General features: G+C 32.2%; 1 protein-coding gene and 1 long non-coding RNA gene across 3 annotated transcripts in view; one reads left to right on the top strand and one right to left on the bottom strand.

Moving 5' to 3' along the window:
* The window catches only part of si:ch211-166a6.5, a 60,990-nt gene extending 44,028 nt beyond the window's left edge, over positions 1–16,962 (bottom strand). For both annotated transcript variants that reach the window (XM_087264090.1, XM_087264091.1), the window contains exons 1-3: positions 16,848–16,962; positions 3,724–3,824; positions 2,535–2,706 (exon numbers count right to left, since the gene is read on the bottom strand). In XM_087264090.1, the coding sequence (XP_087120216.1) occupies positions 2,535–2,706; positions 3,724–3,824; positions 16,848–16,896 (322 nt within the window). In that variant the 5' untranslated portion in view covers positions 16,897–16,962. The remainder of the gene's footprint in view (positions 1–2,534; positions 2,707–3,723; positions 3,825–16,847) is intronic.
* On the top strand, positions 12,324–16,962 carry LOC147842535 (uncharacterized). Its single transcript, XR_015497507.1, has 2 exons — positions 12,324–13,571; positions 15,615–16,962. It is a non-coding gene; the product is annotated as an uncharacterized LOC147842535 (long non-coding RNA).
* Positions 16,963–20,142: the final 3,180 nt, after the last annotated feature.

Raw genomic sequence — 20,142 nt, forward strand, 5'->3', positions numbered from 1 at the left:
ATTTTATTCTATTCTAAAACCTGATCAGACTGGTTGCTGTTTATTGCTAGTTGGTAATTTGCTGCTCTAATATGGTTGATCTGCTTAACCTGGCCAGGCAGAAAGACCACCCAGAACTCGCTCCCGACCAGCTGGTTATACTGGCTTCAGGTGGTCAAGCTGGTTTTGGAAAGAGGTGTCTGGTCATGAAGGAAAAGCAGGTGGAGTGGAAGGGCTGGACCAGGACATTAAAAAAACACATGGTTCACACACTTTGACCAATGAATGTACACGCCCTTTCCTGTATTTTATGACCGCCGGTTAAGCAAGATACTGGATCAATGTTTTTGTTAGCGTAAATTTAAACTACTAACATTTATTTGAATAAACGTTGGTCATGTTTTACAAAAAAGTTTCATTAGTTAATGTATTTACTAACATGAACAATATTTGAACAGCATTTATTAATTAATCATGGTTCAATATTTACTAATGCATTATTAACATCCAAAGTCATGCTTGTTAACATTAGTCAATGCGCCATGAGTTAACATGAACTAACAATGAACAACATCAGAATGTTTCCTGTTTAATTTGATCTTTTCCTGAGCAAATCATACTTTTTCCTATTAAATTTAGACACCTACTAAAATGTAATTCAGTGTGGCAATATTTATAAAGCATAAATTAAATATTGTCAGGCATATTTAGAACAACAATTAATTGATGGTAATCATGGCATTTTACAAGACTATGATCATATTTTGCAGTTGATTCAATGATTTAAAAGAGTAAAGAAAATATTATTGATCAAAATAAATCAATGCAACGGTTTGCATAAATGTTTACAATCTTATGGATTCTTATGTATTTACAATCTTATGATTCCTTGAAACAAGCAATTTTTACCAGTATTAACTGGTCAAGCTGGATTTCAGATTTTAAAGGGGACACCTTTTCACTAAATGTAAGATAAGTTTCTGATGTCCCTACAGTGTGTATGTGGAGTTTCAGCTCAAAATAGCACACATATAATGTTTTAATGTCTTTAAAAACTGAACCTTTCTGGCTTTCAGGATCCTAATAGTGCCATTTTGGTGATTGTCACTTTAAATTCAAATGAGATTGTGCTCTTTAAAAAAAAAAAAAAAAAAAGCAGAGCTACAAATGCCTGTGTCAGTCAAGCAGCAACTTCCCGCTCTCCCTTGTGAAGCTAATACGGACGTAACTGAAACTGCAATTCATCAAAATTCCACTTGTCCTGGCTCCATCTTAAAGCACATTTCTTATGACCCCACTGTTAAAATGGCCAACTTTACAGCAGAAAAAAAATGTTTACATTAAGTTATATTAAGTCTGCATAATTAAGGGCGAGACTACTTGAGTAATAGTTATGTCTTGCTGCTCACAGTCACGTCACTTCAGCTGATTCCGGCTGATTAGCCGCTGAACTCTAGCCACTGTATTTTTGTGTTGTTTAATGCGGCTTTACACAGTCAGTTGTCTTTTGTAAATTATTCCAACAATTATCAGATGACATGGCATGCTGTGTGCACCTAATTGTGCTCACAAACCATTCAAGTGGCCTCCATTTCCTAGGTGAGTGAAATGATACACTTATACACCATCTCTATAAATGTTTTTGTTTAACTTATATTTACTTATATTTTTCTTTAGACCTGCAATGCGCTCCAGAATCTGACAGATTGATTAGCTGTAGCCACTAGAAGTAATCTGGATCGTCATACAGTGTTATGCCTGGATTTTTATAAACAGCCTTGCATTTACTAACACAATGATTTACAGAAGTGTTTTAAAAGACTAAACACTTTATTAATATAGTAATGCAAATAAGCACATGTGGTCAGAACACAAATGAGGTGCAGGTAATGCAATATTGCGCGTTTCTCCCAAAGAAAAGTCGTCTAAGCAAAATGCTAGCTCCGCTCACTTCACCTCTTTGCCCTTTTTCCGTTACCCTCGTTCTACATGGCGACCGTTGGCCATGCACACTTGTAGCTTCATTTGTGATGGGTGACGTCATGGATACTACGTCCATAATTTTTTACAGTGGCAGCATTGCAGCAGAACTGTGTTTAAACTCCACACAACTGTGTTAAAACCCTAGTGTTTATATATATATATATATATATATATATATATATATATATATATATACATATTCATTTTGTTGTTCAAGTGTAAAAAAAGATGAAAGACTGTCTAAATGTAAGCGTCGTCAGCAGCAGTAGCAGATGAGAGCAGAGACTCCATTGAAAATACTGTAGTAAAATACATTTCCATATTTTAAAGACCTGGCACAAAACAATGGAAATGAATGCAGTGCTTCTTGTACGTTCTAAGACCCACTATATATTGTATATCAATCAGGCAGTGAAGAAGGTTGCTTTGAAAGAAATCAGATCTTAATCAATATCGATTTTGTAACAGTATAACAGTCCTTAAGAAGCGTTTGAGCTGGCTGACTGAAAATGAAAAGTCCTTGCGCATATCCCCCATTAGAAATGAGCTAAAGTAGAGCTCCTCCAGTTTACCTTCCACTAGACGAAGAGTAACTCCAGCTTTGAAGCCTTTGATGTCCTGGAGCTCCATCATGGGGTCAAGAGTTACTCCTGAAAGCGCCAAAGCCACAGACGAGCGCGGCGCCACCTCTTCTCTGCCCAAAACACTCATAATGGCATCCTGGACCAGCCAGAACCCATGAACCTGCACAGACAACACCACAAACATCAGCAGTCTTTTTTTTTTTTCCATACTGTGACGCAGTCCCTAGAAAAATGGAATATTATATGAGAAAAAAAGTGGGCGTGGCTTGATTTTTATACTGCAAGCTGACTGGATGTAGTAAAGTAAGCGTTTCATTCTGAAAGATCAGGAAATGGAGAGAGTTAACTAGTTAATCCAGCCAAACTCATTCATTCATTCATTTTTTTTTGGCTTAGTCCCTTTATTAATCTGGGGTCGCCACAGCGGAATGAACCGCCAACTTATTCAGCATATGTTTCACGCAGGAGATGCCCTTCCAGCAGCAACCCAACACACACACACTCATACACTACGGTCAATTTTTTTTGCATACTCAATACACCTCTACCACATGACTGCACCATCGTGTCACCTTTGTTTATCTTATTTTTTTCATTTATTTATCATAATGTAAGTGGGGTTTGTGGCTTGAAAACATTTTCCTCTACAAAAGAGCAGCCTAGCAGAAAAAGCCTGGCAACCACTGCATTAAAGGGACAGTTCACCCCAAAATGAATATTCTGTCATCATTTACTCTCCCCTCACTTGTTCCAAACCTGTTTTAAACTCTTTAGCTATTGAACACATCTATAGAAGAAAGCTAAAAACTGGTGACCATTTACTTCCATAGCATTTTTTTCCTAATGTGGAAGTCAATAGTTACAGGTTTCCAACTTTCTGCAAAGTATCTTCTTTTGTATTCAACATAAGAAACTCATCAAGGTTTAAAATCATTTGAGGGCAAGTAAATAGTGTACTCTTTGGGTGAACTATACCTTTAATCCAACATTCATTAATATTTGCATGATCTGATGACAGCCATGTTCCAGTATATTTGCATTGCTAAACACAATCTAGAATGCTAAATTTGAGGCTACACCAATTCAAGTTGTTATTGTTTGGAGCTTTCCAGTGTAACTATTGTTCCACCAACTTATTTCCTACAGGGATTGAGTGATAAAGAGCAATAAATCTGACCTGCAGCTCGAAGGGTTCGACGCCTGCACCCTGAATCTTCACTGGAAATGAGCCGTCGTCCTCTTTTTTGATTCCTCTCCCATTGGCTGAACACGAGACGTCTGCAGAGCAAAGCATGAACAGATACCTCACTTTGAGCTCAAAAATATGCTTCAAGCCAAAACACAAGTTTTCTGGTCAAAAGTCATGAAATAAATAGAAGAAAGAAACCGGGTTTTCCATCCCAGAGCCCACTAATACAACAGCACCATGGTACATTTTGTTTTGTTTTTTTGGAGATGTTTAGTGAATTATTTTTGGATATGGTAAAACCACCACAGTGTAAAATAAAATAAAATAAATTAAAATAAAATAAATGTTTTTTTAATTACATATAATATAATAAAATTAAATTAAAAATAAAATAAAATAATTAAGTTAAGTTAAATTACATTCAATTAAATTAAATTTCAAAAATTAGAAAATAAAAACTTATACAAAAAAATGGACAGTATTGTTAAGTATTCTTCAGCCTTATTCTTTAGTTTTTGTATGATCAGTTTATTTAGATATTTAACTACATTATTATTATTATTATTATTATTATAAAAACATAAGCCAATGCCAATATAAAACGGCATATATTTTTTTAAATTAAAAATTTATTTTGTCAGTGTAAAACATTTTGTAAGCATGAAATAAAATTATGAATAAATAAATAAAATTTAAGATTAAATAAAGTACTTTGTCAGATTTCGGAAGAAACATATTATACATGATAATATAGAGGGCATAAACTTTAGGTAACATTAAGTAAAACAAAGCTATATGCAAAGTTGTTTTCTTCAAATAGCAGTTTAATTATTTAGAAATTAGTAATTAATGCATAGTGCCAGTCTACAAAACTAACATTGGACTGGTAGTGTATGTCAAAGTACCAAAGAATTACCATTGAAGTTATAGTAACACCATATTGCTTATCTGCTTATCTAAGGGTTTAACAGAGTGATTTTTTTTTCAACACATCAGCTCATTTCTAAAAACTTATTTATTTTATCTTTGCCATGTTGACAATAATTAATATATGACTAGATATTTTTCAAGACACTATATTCAGCTTAAACTAACATTTAAAGGCTTAACTAGGTTAGTTAGGCAAGTTAGGGTAATTAAGCAACTCACTGTATAACAATAGTTTGCCCTGTAGACAACTGGAAAAAATATAGCTAAAGGGGGATAATAATATTGACCTTAAAATGTTTTTTTTTTTTTATGTAAAACTGCTTTTATTCTAGCCGAAATAAAACAAATAAGACTTTCTCCAGAAGAAAAAATATTATCAGACATACTGTGAAAAATTCCTTGCTCTGATAAACATCATTTGGGAAATATTTGAATAAGAAAAAAGGGCTAATAATTTCAACTGCATGTGACTGAAATCATTTTCATCTGACATCCATTAGAGTCAAAGCTTTGAGTCTCTCAAAAGTCTAAGATTTCCTCTAACAGCAAGACTCGGCTTGATCCGGCATGAGCTTGTCCAGACAACTTCCCCAGTTAACAAGCACTGGATGACTGGATATTACTAGTACTTGCACCACCCTCTCTCTAACTGTGAGCTGGTACCTTCTCACTTAAATATGAAGGGAAAAAACTTAATATTTGAGATGAAAACGTCAAACAAAACAAGCCGTTGAATCGTGCTGCAATGGATATCTGGGTTTGATATTGATTATTGTTCTTTTATTTACTTTAGAAGTCACAGAAAATGGCATGCTAAACCTTCTGTAAACCAACATTTAAGTTGTGGTTAGGTAGGAATTACAGTGAATTGAGTAAAACTGAAGCGGGTGTGTGTGCTTTGGTCAAATCAGATAGAAACATTTCTGTGTGGAAGAAGCATGAGCAGAATTTAATGAATGTTGGGCATGTCCATTCTGTGGAAATCATACATCTTTATGGACCTGTCATAAACAATGTTTTACACCTTGATTTAATTAATCTTTTAACTCAGTAAAACAGCCACAATAAAAAATAATAATAATGATAATGGGTAAAAAGATGTTGTGTGTCAACAACAAATCTCATTTTCATTAAAATATGAAAGCTATATACAGTGCTCAGCATAATTGAGTACAGCCCATTTTGTAAATGAATATTTTTCTCAACTTCTCAGTGAATATAGGCTATGTATTTTGGTGCATTTAAACAAAATAGATTTATTAAACAGATATATTTATTAAAATAATATTTTATTCACCAAACACATTTAGAAAATGAAAGAAAATACAAAAAAAATTAACCAAAATATTGCAAAAATAAATTACAACTTACATAATTTCAACAAACTACTTAGATTTTTTTTCCTTGATTTTTCCTCTTCTTTAAATTTGTATTTAATATTTTTCTATAACATAAATTTGGCTATACTAGTTTTTGGATCAATATCGTAAGTTATTTCGTTAGATAAGCTCCAGATTTGGCTTCAGTAAATTTAATATTGCACAGCTTCCTATTATAAATATGAATTTAAAAGAGAGAGTAGAGAGGGGTGTACTTCTATATATGCTAAAAAATGTATAATTACATTGTTTACTCACAATGCTAGCAATGCAAGCATCTTACAAACAAAACAATATATCCTAAATTACTTATTCAAACAATCCCAATTCAAATGTTCTCAATATTGTAATGTAGATAGACAAGGAAAACACTAAAAGATAAAACAGTTTTTGTATATCATAAATTAGAGAATATATATATTTTATAAATGTATAAATAAATGAATGAATGAATGTATTTTTTAAATAAAAACACAAATATATATTTATACATACACACATATATATATATACACACACACACACACACATATATATATATATATATATATATATATATATATATATATATATATATATATATATATATATATATATGTAATTTGGAGCGATCACAAACTCAGGGGACCCGATTACAGCTCTCTGCATTCCCGCGGGAGCCGGCCAGATTTCTTACGGTGTGGGAGTAAATTTCTGAATAAATCGCGGGAGAGATGTGTGTGTGTTTGTATAAGACAGAGAAAGTCTCTCTGTCTGTCTGTGTCTCTCTCTCTCTCTCTCTCTCTCTCTCTCTCTCTCTGCCTAAGGTCGCATAGAAGGTATTCAGTTTCTGAATGGTTTAGGCTCAAGCCAACAGTTTGGTGACGCTGTCTGAGCCTTACGTCATAATTTTTTTTATTACGCCGGTAATACCGGATACCGGGGTAAAATATGGAGGCGGTTTGACGGTCTCAAAATTTGGACACCGCCCAAGCCTACTGTAAGGCGATTGTGCTACCCACTGCCCCACCATTAATTGTTTTATTTTAAGCTAATAAAAATAGCTTTTCTCTCGGAAAATGCCATTGCAATACTCAATAGTTAGCATTGTATGACAACCGATTTCAAGGTTTACCCTGGTTTGGAAAAATTAAGCTTTTAAAACCGCAAACATTTTCTGCTTTACCATTCCTGCGGTATATATGCTATTATTTTGTGACTATTTTAGACTAGAGCTGAACTGTGCAATGGCTTTACTTTCCACAGGAAAGAAAGATTTCCAAAGATGCCTTCTCAGGTTATAAATAAAAAATTTAAAAAATCAGTGTTTTTGAAACTAATGAAGACAGCAGAAGTCAATGATGGATTTTAATAGTTTAGCCCAGTGGTCACCAAACTTGTTCCTGGAGGGCCGGTGTCCTATAGATTTTAGCTCCAACTCTAATTAAACACACCTGAACAAGCGAATCAAGATCTTACTAGGTATCAGTGGTGTAAAGTAATTAATTACAAATACTCAAATTACTGTAATTAGTTACTTTTTCTCAGGAATTGTAATTTACCAAGTAGTTTTAAAAATGTGTACTTTTACTCTCACTTGAGTACATTTTTAGTGCAGTATCAGTACTTTTACTCCACTACCTTCCTTCATTCTGCAGTCACTACTTAATTTTTTCTTGTCTATGGAAATTAGAAAAATCCGTCCTGTGATTCCCGTCCAATCAAATCACACATAGAGGGTATATCGTCTCATAATGAACTAAACTCAAGACATGGGTGATTTATAAATGCAGCAAACTGTTTGGATTCATTAATAGTGTCCAAGAAGATGTCCAAAACCTTTACACACGTTGACCCAGAGACTGTTTAGATGCACGTCACTGATGAGAAGATGAAAGATGTTTACTGTATGGGGACCGAAATGGCCTTAAACACCCAGCAAGCACAAGACATCAACATGACGTCAGATTGACGTTGTACCCCAATGTCGTGGGGACGTTGCATTTTTTTGGTATTTGCTATGATCTTCTATGTAAAGCTGCTTTGACACAATTTATATTGTAAAAGCACTATACAAATAAAGGTGAATTAAATTGAAATGAAAATCGGGTTAACGTCAGAACTCAATGTCAGACCAACCTCAATGTCCAACCTAAAACCAACCAAATATCAACGTCTAATGATGTCACAGCTTGAGGTTGTGTGGACGTTACCACTATGACGTCTATCAGATGTTGGATTTTGGTTGCCATACCTGAATAAATATCAGTCTTTGACGTCAATATAATGTTGGTTTAAGATGTTGGCTCGATGTTGGATTTTGGTCACTAACACAACCTAAAACCGACCAAATATCAACGTCATTTAACGTTAGACATCAAAATAAGGTTATCTTTAGATGCTGGCTAGACATTGAATTTTAGTCACTTGACATCACAACCTAAATCTAACCTAATATTAACGTCCTATGACGTTGTGTGCCTGCTGGGCAATAACTACATGCACTACAGAATGTTACGTTTACACACATTCACAAATTACATGTAAACGCATCAACTTTTCACAGCGTAATACTCAGTACTCACGACTACTTTTAAAATGTCTACTTTTTACTCCTACTTTAAGTAATATTTACAACAGATGTTTTTACTCTACTTACACTACATTTATAGGCAAGTAATGGTACTTTTACTTGAGGATTATTTTCCAGTACTCTTTCCATCACTGCTAGCTATACTTGAAACATCCAGGCAGGTGTGTTGAGGCAAGTTAGAGCTAAACCCTGCAGGGACACCGGCCCTCCAGGACCGAGATTGGTGACCCCTGGTTTAGCGTGACATGTTTCCTGTTTACAAAATATTTTAAATGTTTCTTAAAATAAATAATAAATAAAATTAATAAATAAATATTGTGTTCAATGGGGAAAAAATGTATTGTTTAACCCCCAAACATTTACAAAGATCATATTTTACAGCAGTAATCACAATACCATGATGTTCTTATCCTTGGTTATCATACCATCAGAACCTCATACCAGCCCACGCCTACTCATTAGCAATATAGCCTTATTTTTCCAGGATCATCATGGAACTCTAAAAAAAAGTCCACAGAAATGTGCTCTGAGCTTCAACATTGTTTGGCCTGCAGATCGACGCGCTCCTGTCAGCTTAAACTGATGGAGGATTGACTTCGCCTGGAGAAAAACACGCAGCTCTGACAGACAGGAATGTGCCTGATGCTTGAGGAATCTCACACTCTTTTACACGCGTGTTTGTGAGAGAAATGAGAATCATTAAGCAGGAGCTCAAGGCAAGTGAAAGTAAACTTCAACACACACCCCACATGGAAAAATATTGTTTTTATAGTAACTGGTAGTAAATATAAAGTTTTTGAACAATGCGATTGTAAAGTAGGGCTGCACAATATGTAATTTCAGCATCGATATTGCAATGTGATCATTCACAATAGACATCACAGGATATGCAATGTTTAGTTTGTATTATTGTTTATCATTTGCATGCGTTTTGAGGTCTCTCACTGCATGAAGATTTTAAAAACGATTTATTTAATTGAATTATTTAAATTTTTATTATTTGATTACAGTACCTGAATATTGTTTGACTCAAAAAATAATAAAGCATTGTTTATTTCAATTTATCTTTTTCATTATTGTATTAATCTTGTTTTACGTTATTATATTAATGGACTGTTTATTAGATTTTATGAAGATACTTAAATTAATTCTTTCCAAATAGAGATGTTTAAGTCATTTTGTGATATTGTATTTATATCGCTCATATATATATATATATATATATATATATATATATATATATATATATATGTGTGTGTATGTATATATATATGTATGTATATATATATATATATATATATATATATATATATATATATATATATATATATATGTATGTATGTATGTATGTATGTATGTATGTATGTATGTATGTATGTATGTATGTATGTATGTATGTATATGTATATATATATATATATATATATATATATATATATATATATATATATATATATATATATATATATATATATAAATAAAATTAAGAGATAATAAGAGAATTATCAGTGACTCCAGCCACCCAAGCCATAGACTTTTCTCTCTGCTACACTCCGGCAGACTGTTCCGCAGCATCCGATCATGCACCAGCCGGCTGAAGGAAAGCTTCTTCCCTCAGACTATCAGGCTGATGAACACTTAACACACCCCACACAGACTCTTCCATACCCGCACTGCACACCATCAATATGTAGCATGCACTGCACTTTAACTAATCCATACTTGAAACAATACTGCCTACAACTATGTGGACACCTGTTCATTGTACGGCTGTCAATTTATAATACTTTAATATTTTGCACTGTCTGTATTTGCACTGTCGTTGTATTTCCACTGTCTGTATTTTGCACTGTCTGGAGCCAGCACCTAAGCTTTTCACTCATAATAGCACACGTGCTGCTGATGATGTGACAATAAAAGTGATTTGATTTATGAGGCGTTCATTAATTATAATACCTCACATAATGCAATATGATCCATTTAATACTTCACAATACTACTAAAGTAATAATAGTAAAAGTACGGTGGCTGTGTTGTGTTTTTATTTTGCTTGACCATGGTGCCTCATGGAGCATATAATTTAATAAAATATAATAATATTATTGTCAAATTCTTTACAAGAAAGTTGTGACCAACTTACTAATGTTTGAGCATTAATGACAGTATACGCACTGTAACATTTTAAATACTGTGCAAATGTCTCATGCCAACAACTGACAAAAAAAAGTCATTCACTTCTTCTTTGATTGATATATATATATATATATATATATATATATATATATATATATATATATATATATATATATTAGGGCTGTGCAATTAATCGAAAATCCGATTTCGATTTTGGCTTTTAACGATTATGAAAAACCATTAATCGAGATAAACGATTATTCAATCACGTCCCGCCCCCTTTCCAGTTGTACACGTGGGAAAACTCTTTGCCTCTGCAAAGCTCAGTTCCACGTGAAAGTGACTAAAAGCATGTGCTGTAATGTAACTTTTGCAGCACGGGATGCGCATCATTCATATTTTTAAAAGCGCAAAACAGCCTCGGACAGGTAGTGTGTGTGTGTTTGCGCGCGCCCCGCGCTTAGCCTCGGATAGCAGAGCACACACACATCTAACGCGATCTTAATGTGAGCGCTTTAATGGTCAAATACATGCACACTTGTGTCAGAGTGGATGTTTAGTGATTATTCATATTAACCCTCATTTGTGTAATAAACTAACAAGTTGAGAATCAAAAGACATGAGAAAGAGAAACCATATCAGAGCCGCACTATTCTTAAAGTGACAGCGTGCAATATTCCTGCTGCTGCCGACTGTTTTTATTATTAATCAATAATAAAATCAAAAATACAGTGAAGATGCTTAAAGCACAGTTTAAACATAACAGATTTAATAACTCATTTCTAATAACTGATTTCTTTTATCTTTGCTTTGATGACAGTACATTATATTTTACTAGATGTTTTTTAAGACACTAGTATTCAGCTTAAAGTGACATTCAAAGGCTTAATTAGGGTAAATAGACAAGTCATTGTATAACAGTAGTTTCTTATGCAGACAATCAAACATATATATTGCTTAAAGGGGCTAATAATATCAAGCTATTAAAATAGGTTTCAAAATATTAAAACCTGCTTTTATTCTAGCTGAAATAAAACAAATAAGCCTTTCTCCAGAAGAAAAAATATTATAGGAAATACTGTAAAAAAAAATTTAAAAAAAACCTCTGTTAAACATCCTTTGGGAAATATTTATTTATAAAAATAAATTCACAGGAGGATGAATAATTTTGACTTCAACTGATATCGTTTTGAATAATCGTGATTACAATTATGACCAAAATAATCGTGATTATGATTTTTCCCATAATCGAGCAGCCCTAATATATATATATATATATATATATATATATATATATATATATATATATATATATATATATATATATAAGAGAATAACAAAAATAATTGTAGATGCAATGTTAGATATTTCCAATATCATGGAGACCTATTGTAAAATGTGTAATACTCTATATACTGTATAATAGTCTTTACAACACTTTGCCAATGAGTGCTACAGCACAGGCATGGGACGATAACCATTTTCAAGGTATAGCGTGATTTGGAAAAGTCAAGGTTTTAAAAAACGGCCAAAATGTTCTATAATAGCAATCCTAAGGTACAGTACGTTTAAGATTTTTTATTTTCATTTTTTGTTTGTTTTTAGGACAACAGTATCTCCAGCAGAAAAGATATGTAAAGATGCCATTTTAAATAGTAAAGAAATCTGTGTTTTTGAAACAAATGAAGACAGCAGAAGTAAATGATTCCTTTGAATTATTCAGCCTGGCATGTTTACGGCTCTAAAATATTATTAATCTTTCAAAAAATAAAATATATTGTTTTCAAAGGGGAAAAAAGTTTTTGTTTTTTTACCCAGACATTTAAAATATATATATATTTTAGAGCAGTGATCACAACACTGTGAAACTGTGATATTTTTATGCAGGGTTATCATAACGATAGAATCTTATACCAGCCCATGCCTACTATAGCATGCTAACTAATGTGAAGTGATCAAATGTAACAAATATACTTTAGTTTTTACTACTGTAGTATAATACATCACACGCATCAAATAGCCAAACACAAACATACAGACACCCCACATGTAGACTATGCTAAATACTACAAGGCTATACTACTATATTAAAGTGTATAACAGTGTATATTTTGTAGAATTTACAACACTTTGCTAATAAGTGCTACAGCATACTGTAGTATTAACTATCATGACATAATAAACTATAACGTTTATAGTAGTATTGATTTTTACTAATAGCCTACCTTAAAGTTGTAGAAAACAACTTCACATACGCACACTAAACATACACACGACCCACACATACACACAACCCAGTAATACTATGGTAATTTATATTAAGCAGGTGTTTTTGAAGCATGCTCTAGCAAAGTGTAGAGCTAACAATAGTATTTACAGCACTTTGCTAATGAGTGCTACAGGATACTGTATTATTAACTGATCAAATTAAACAAATACTATAGTATACTTTAGTTTTTACTATAATATAGTATCTTAGAGTTGAAGAAAATTTCGCTTTCAAACAGACACCAAACACACACACAACCCCCACTTTCCTAATGAGTGTTACAGTATACCATATTATTAACAATGATGAACTTAATAGTAGTAGTGCTAATGAGTGCTACAAGATACCATATTATTAACTATCGTAAACTGATCGAATGCAATAAATACTGTGGTATACTTGAGTTTTTACTACAATATAGTCTAAATTAAAGTTGTAGAAAACTTTTACACACACACACACACCAAACATCCACACATGGAGAAATACTACGGTAATTTATATTAAGCAGCGTTTTTGAACCATACACTAGCAAAGTGTGTAGCTTATAATAGTATTTTTCAGCACTTTACTAATGAGTGCTACAAGACACCTTATTAATACTGTGAACTGATAAAATGTAATAATTACTGAAGTATACTTGAATATTTACTACAAAATAGCCTTGATTAAAGTTTTAGTAACCTTGGCTTTAACATACACACAACAAAAATAAACACAACCCGCACACACAGCCCCCACATGCAGAAATATTACCTTAATATTAATCAGTGTTTTTGAACCATACACTAGCAAAGTGTAGAGCTAATAGTAGTATTACTAATAAGTGATACAGGATACCATTAACTAACAAGAACCGATAAAATGTAATAATTACTGTAGTGCTTGAATTTTTACTACAATATAGCCTAAATTAAAACTTTGCTTTTACATACACACACACACCAAACATTCCCACATGGAGAAATACTACGGTAATTTATATTAAGCAGCGTTTTTGAACCAGGCACTAGCAAAGTGTATAGCTACAATAGTATCTTTCAGCACTTTGCTAATGAGTGCTAAAAGATACCATATTATTAACTAATAAATTGTAATAGTATACTTGAATTTTTACTACAATATAGTCTAAATTAAAGTTGTAGAAAACTTTGCTTTCACATACACACACACCAAACATTCACACATGGAGAAATACTACGGTAATTTATATTAAGCAGCGTTTTTGAACCATACACTAGCAAAGTGTGTAGCTTATAATAGTATTTTTCAGCACTTTACTAATGAGTGCTACAAGACACCATATTAATACTGTGAACTGATAAAATGTAATAATTACTGAAGTATACTTGAATATTTACTACAAAATAGCCTTGATTAAAGTTTTAGTAACCTTGACTTTAACATACACACAACAAACATAAACACAACCCGCATACACAGCCCCCACATGCAGAAATATTACCTTAATATTAATCAGTGTTTTTGAACCATACACTAGCAAAGTGTAGAGCTAATAGTAGTATTGCTAATAAGTGATAGGATAACATTAACTAACGAGAACCGATAAAATGTAATATTTACTGTAGTGCTTGAATTTTACTACAATATAGCCTAAATTAAAACTTTGCTTTCACATACACACACATACACCAAACATCCACACATGGAGAAATACTACGGTAATTTATATTAAGCAGCGTTTTTGAACCATACACTAGCAAAGTGTGTAGCTTATAATAGTATTTTTCAGCACTTTACTAATGAGTGCTACAAGACACCTTATTAATACTGTGAACTGATAAAATGTAATAATTACTGAAGTATACTTGAATATTTACTACAAAATAGCCTTGATTAAAGTTTTAGTAACCTTGACTTTAACATACACACAACGGTCCCACTTTATATTAAGTGGCCTTAACTAATAAGTACTTACACGGGAATTAATAGTTTGTTGCAATGTACTTATTGTGTAAATACATGTATTTACTGTGTATTTATGCTTGATTAAATACCCGTATGTAATTACATCTGTTATTAACTATTGTAATTACATTTGTAAATACACTGTTGACCATCCCTTACACCTTAACCTACGCTTAAACCTACCCCTGCCACCAAACCTGTTCATAAACAACCTCTATCCCAACTCAAAAGCACCACAAGTGTTCTCAAATACATTATAAACACAGTAAGTACATTGTATTTATTTATTTGATGTAAGTACATAGTAGTTAAGGACACTTAATATAAAGTGGGACCCACACAACAAACATAAACACAACCCGCCCACACAGCCCCCACATGCAGAAATATTACCTTAATATTAATCAGTGTTTTTGAACCATACACTAGCAAAGTGTAGAGCTAATAGTAGTATTGCTAATAAGTGATAGGATACCATTAACTAACAAGAACCGATAAAATGTAATAATTACTGTAGTGCTTGAATTTTTACTACAATATAGCCTAAATTAAAACTTTGCTTTCACACACACACACACCAAACATTCACACATTGAGAAATACTACGGTAATTTATATTAAGCAGCGTTTTTGAACCAGGCACTAGCAAAGTGTATAGCTACAATAGTATTTTCAGCACTTTACTAATGAGTGCTACAAGACACCTTATTAATACTGTGAACTGATAAAATGTAATAATTACTGAAGTATACTTGAATATTTACTACAAAATAGCCTTGATTAAAGTTTTAGTAACCTTGGCTTTAACATACACACAACAAAAATAAACACAACCCGCATACACAGCCCCCACATGCAGAAATATTACCTTAATATTAATCAGTGTTTTTGAACCATACACTAGCAAAGTGTAGAGCTAATAGTAGTATTGCTAATAAGTGCTATAGGATACCATTAACTAACAAGAACCAATAAAATGTAATATTTACTATAGTGCTTGAATTTTACTATAATATATCCTAAATTAAAACTTTGCTTTCACATACACACACACACACCAAACATCCACACATGGAGAAATACTACGGTAATTTATATTAAGCAGCGTTTTTGAACCAGGCACTTGCAGTGTATAGCTACAATAGTATTTTCAGCACTTTGCTAATGAGTGCTACAAGACACCTTATTATTAACTAATAAATTGTAATAGTATACTTGAATTTTTACTACAATTAAGACTAAATTAAAGTTGTAGAAAACTTTGCTTTCACATTCACACACCAAACATCCACACATGGAGAAATACTATGGTAATGTACTTATTAAGCAGCGTTTAGTGCCACACACTAACAAATTGTATTGCTAATATTTACAACACCTTCACTAATGAGTGCTATAAGATTCCATATTATTAATACTGTAAACTAATAAAATGTAATAATTACTGTAGTATACTTTAATTTTTACTACAATATAGCCTAAATTAAAGTTGTAGAACCCCACATGAAGAAATACTATGGTAATTTATAGTAGTGTTTTTGAACCATAAGTGTATAGCTAATATTGTGCTACAGCATATTGTATTCGTGAACTGATAAATGTAATAATTACTGTGGTATACTTTAGCTTTAACCACTGTAGTGTAATATAATTGTAAAATCAGGATCACAGCAGAGGCTCAAAGGTGAAAGTAAACTTTTAAAGTACGTTAACATTATGTAAACACACAATTTCATGTTTATTTAGCAGCTGCGAACAATTTCAGCGTGTTTACCTTCACTTTATGCATGCATTACCTTAGTTTTCCCAAAGTTTTCGTCTTAAAACTCTGAGGGAAAACATCAGGAAGGAGTTTAAAGAGGGAGGAGACTGAAATGAATTAGAAAAGGCGACTTTTTACCCGTGTTATTATTTCTCCGGTCTCCGTTCTTCTTGGCCGTGTCCCTCATGGTGTCCGCTGCTGCTTTCTGTCGGTCTTGTGTTTTGTGTCGTGTGCTCGGAGTGCTGTCAGGTGTGACTGACCCAACACGTCTTTTTAGTTTGTCATTCCCCGGTGGGACCGCTCCCTCCTCCGGCTCCTCCCCAGTCAGACTCGGCGCAGGGCGGAACACGGAGCTCCATGTTGAGGGAGGGAAGAAAGTGTCGCTCCCCTCCCCCTCTGACTGCCCTCAGGACAGGGAGGATCCTGGTACAAACACACACACCTCACATAGAAAAATACTATGGTAATTTATAGAAAATAATAGTGTTTTTAAATATATTATTGTATACGATGTTCAGTTTTGGGTAATTTACACCAAAAACTACTAAATTACATCATTACAGTATATACTTAAAAATATATGTTTTTGCTTCTTGTTCAAAGGTCGACAAATGAACACAATTCTTGAGATTTTTGAGGGAAAACATTTGTTTTATGTAAAATTTACTTGAATAAAAAAATTAAGTTAGCGTCATTGGTTTGTATTGGAACAACTTGTGTTGGGACACACTCTTAAAAACTCTTACCAAACACCTTACATGAACAAATACTATGGTAAATGTACAGTAAATAGTGTTTTGAACTATATTAAAGTATAATAATCAGCTTTTGGTAATTTAATAAAAAGGAAAAGCATTACTTCAAAAGGGCAGCACGGTGAGCGCAGTGGGTAACACAATTGCCTCACAGCAAGAAGGTCGCTGGTTCGAGCACTGGCTGGGTCAGTTGGCATTTCTGTGTAAAATAGCATGTTCTCCCCGTGTTAACGCTGGTTTCCCCCACAGTCAAAACACATGCAGTACAGGTGAATTGAATAAGCTAAATTGGCCATAGTGTACGTATGTGAATGTATGCAAGTGTGGGTGTTTCCCAGTGATGGGTTGCAGCTGAAAGGGCATCCGCTGAGGTAAACATGTGCTGGATAAGTTGGCGGTTTATTCCGCTGTAGCGACCCCTGATTGATAAAGGGACTAAGCCGAAAAGAAAATGAATGAATGAATCATTAGTTTAAGAATTACTTAATTATGCTACTAATTACAGTCTTATGCAATCAAAATTAATTGAATTAATTGGTTGGTTTATTTCAGCTTAATTCTAGCCGAAATAAAACAAATAAGACTTTCTCCAGAATAAAAAATATTATCAGAAATACTGTGAAAATTTCCTTGCTCTGTTAAACATCATTTGAGAAATATCTAAATAAAAAAAAAAAAAAAAAAAAAGAAACATTCGAAGGGGGGGGGGGGCGCTAATAATTCTGACTTCAACTAATATTTATTAGCAAAAATTATCGCCAGACCTAATTACATATTTAAATATTTTGTATATTTAAATTTAATAAATTTTTTAAGTTTTAGGTATTTGCAAATAATGCAGATGAATACCAAATACAAAGCATTAACACAAAAGCAAAACAATGCAAAAAAAAATAATAATAATGTCATATAAATTGAGAAGAGAAAAAAAAAAGGGTGGGGGGATGCCAATATCATCCCCCCTAGCCTATCATAGCCTTAATTATTATTTTGTCTCGTTACATTTTTGCATTGTGGGTCACAGAAATTCAGAACTGTTCCCCATTATCAAAATAAATTTCAGTTCTTCCATGTAAAGTGTAGGAAAGTTCTTCAAAAGCTGCAACTCGTCCTAACTCTGATATTCACTCCAAGATCAGAGGTCTACTGGAAATTTTCCAGTTTTTGACAATCACTCGACTGCCTGAATATCCAAATTTTTAGCTACAAATAAAAACTAAACCAGAACCTCAAAGAAGTAAAAACTAATACAAAAGTAAAAAAAAGACAATTTCAAAATTTGAAAAAAATTATATAACAACTTTTAAAAATTAATCCAGAAAGTATAATATTTGGAAAATACACACTTAAACATAATTATAACCTTTGTAAACTTTAGTTATGAAAATACAGCTTTTTAAACTCACTGGTCCTAAAAATAACCTTCATTTAAAAAAAATAAAAATAGAAAATCATTGTATACGATGTTCAGTTTTGGGTAATTTACATCCCCCCCAAAAAAAATCATTGTATACGATGTTCAGTTTTGGGTAAAAAAAAAAAAACATAAAAAAAAAAAAAATATATATATATATATATATATATATATATATATATATATATATATATATATATATATATATATATATATATATATATTTTTTTTTTTTTTTAATGAAAGGTATTTTTAGGACCAGTGAGTTTAAAAAGCTGTATTTTTATAACTATATATATATATATATATATATATATATATATATATATATATATATATATATATATATATATACATATATACATATATATACATATATATACATACACACACACACACACACACACACATACAGTTGAATTCAGAATTATTCACCCCCCTGTTTATTTTTTCCCCTAATTTCTGTTAAACAGAGAGAAGATTTTTAACACATTTTTAAAAATAATAGTTTTAATAACTCATTTCTAATAACTGATTCATTTTATCTTTGTCATGATGACAGTAAATAATATTTGACTTGATATTTTTCAAGACACTTCTATACAGCTTAATGTGACATTTAAAGGCTTAACTAGGTTAATTAGGCAGGTTAGGGTAATTAGGAAAGTTATTGTATAACAGTAGTTTGTTCTGTAGACTTTTGAAAAAATATTTAGGTTTAAGAGGCTAATAATAGTGTTTAAAAAATTAAAAACTGCTTTTATTTTAGCCGGAAAAAAAAAAACAAGTAAGACTTTTTCCAGAAGAAAAAATATTATCAGACATAATGTGAAAATTTCCTTGCTCTGTTAAACATCGTTTGAGAAATATCTATAAAAAAAAAAAAAAAAAAAAAGAAACATTCGAGGGGGGATATATTTATAAGCAAAAATTATCGCCAGACCTAATTACATATTAAAATTTTTGTATATTTTAATTCTATAATTTTTTTAAGTTTTAGGTATTTGCAAATAATGCAGATGAATACCAAATACAAAGCATTAACAGAAAAGCAAAACAATGCAAAAAAATAAAATAATAATGTCATATAAATTGAGAAGAGAAAAAAAAAAGGGTGGGGGGATGCCAATATCATAGCCTATCATAGTCCTATTTATTATTTTGTCTCGTTACATGTTTGCATTGTGGGTCACAGAAATTCAGAACTGTTCCCCATTATCAAAATAAATTTCAGTTCTTCCATGTAAAGTGTAGGAAAGTTCTT

This window comes from Danio rerio, chromosome 8, assembly GCF_052040795.2.
Source record: "Danio rerio strain M-AB ecotype USA chromosome 8, GRCz13ab, whole genome shotgun sequence".
In the NCBI taxonomy this organism is placed as follows: Eukaryota; Metazoa; Chordata; class Actinopteri; order Cypriniformes; family Danionidae; genus Danio; species Danio rerio.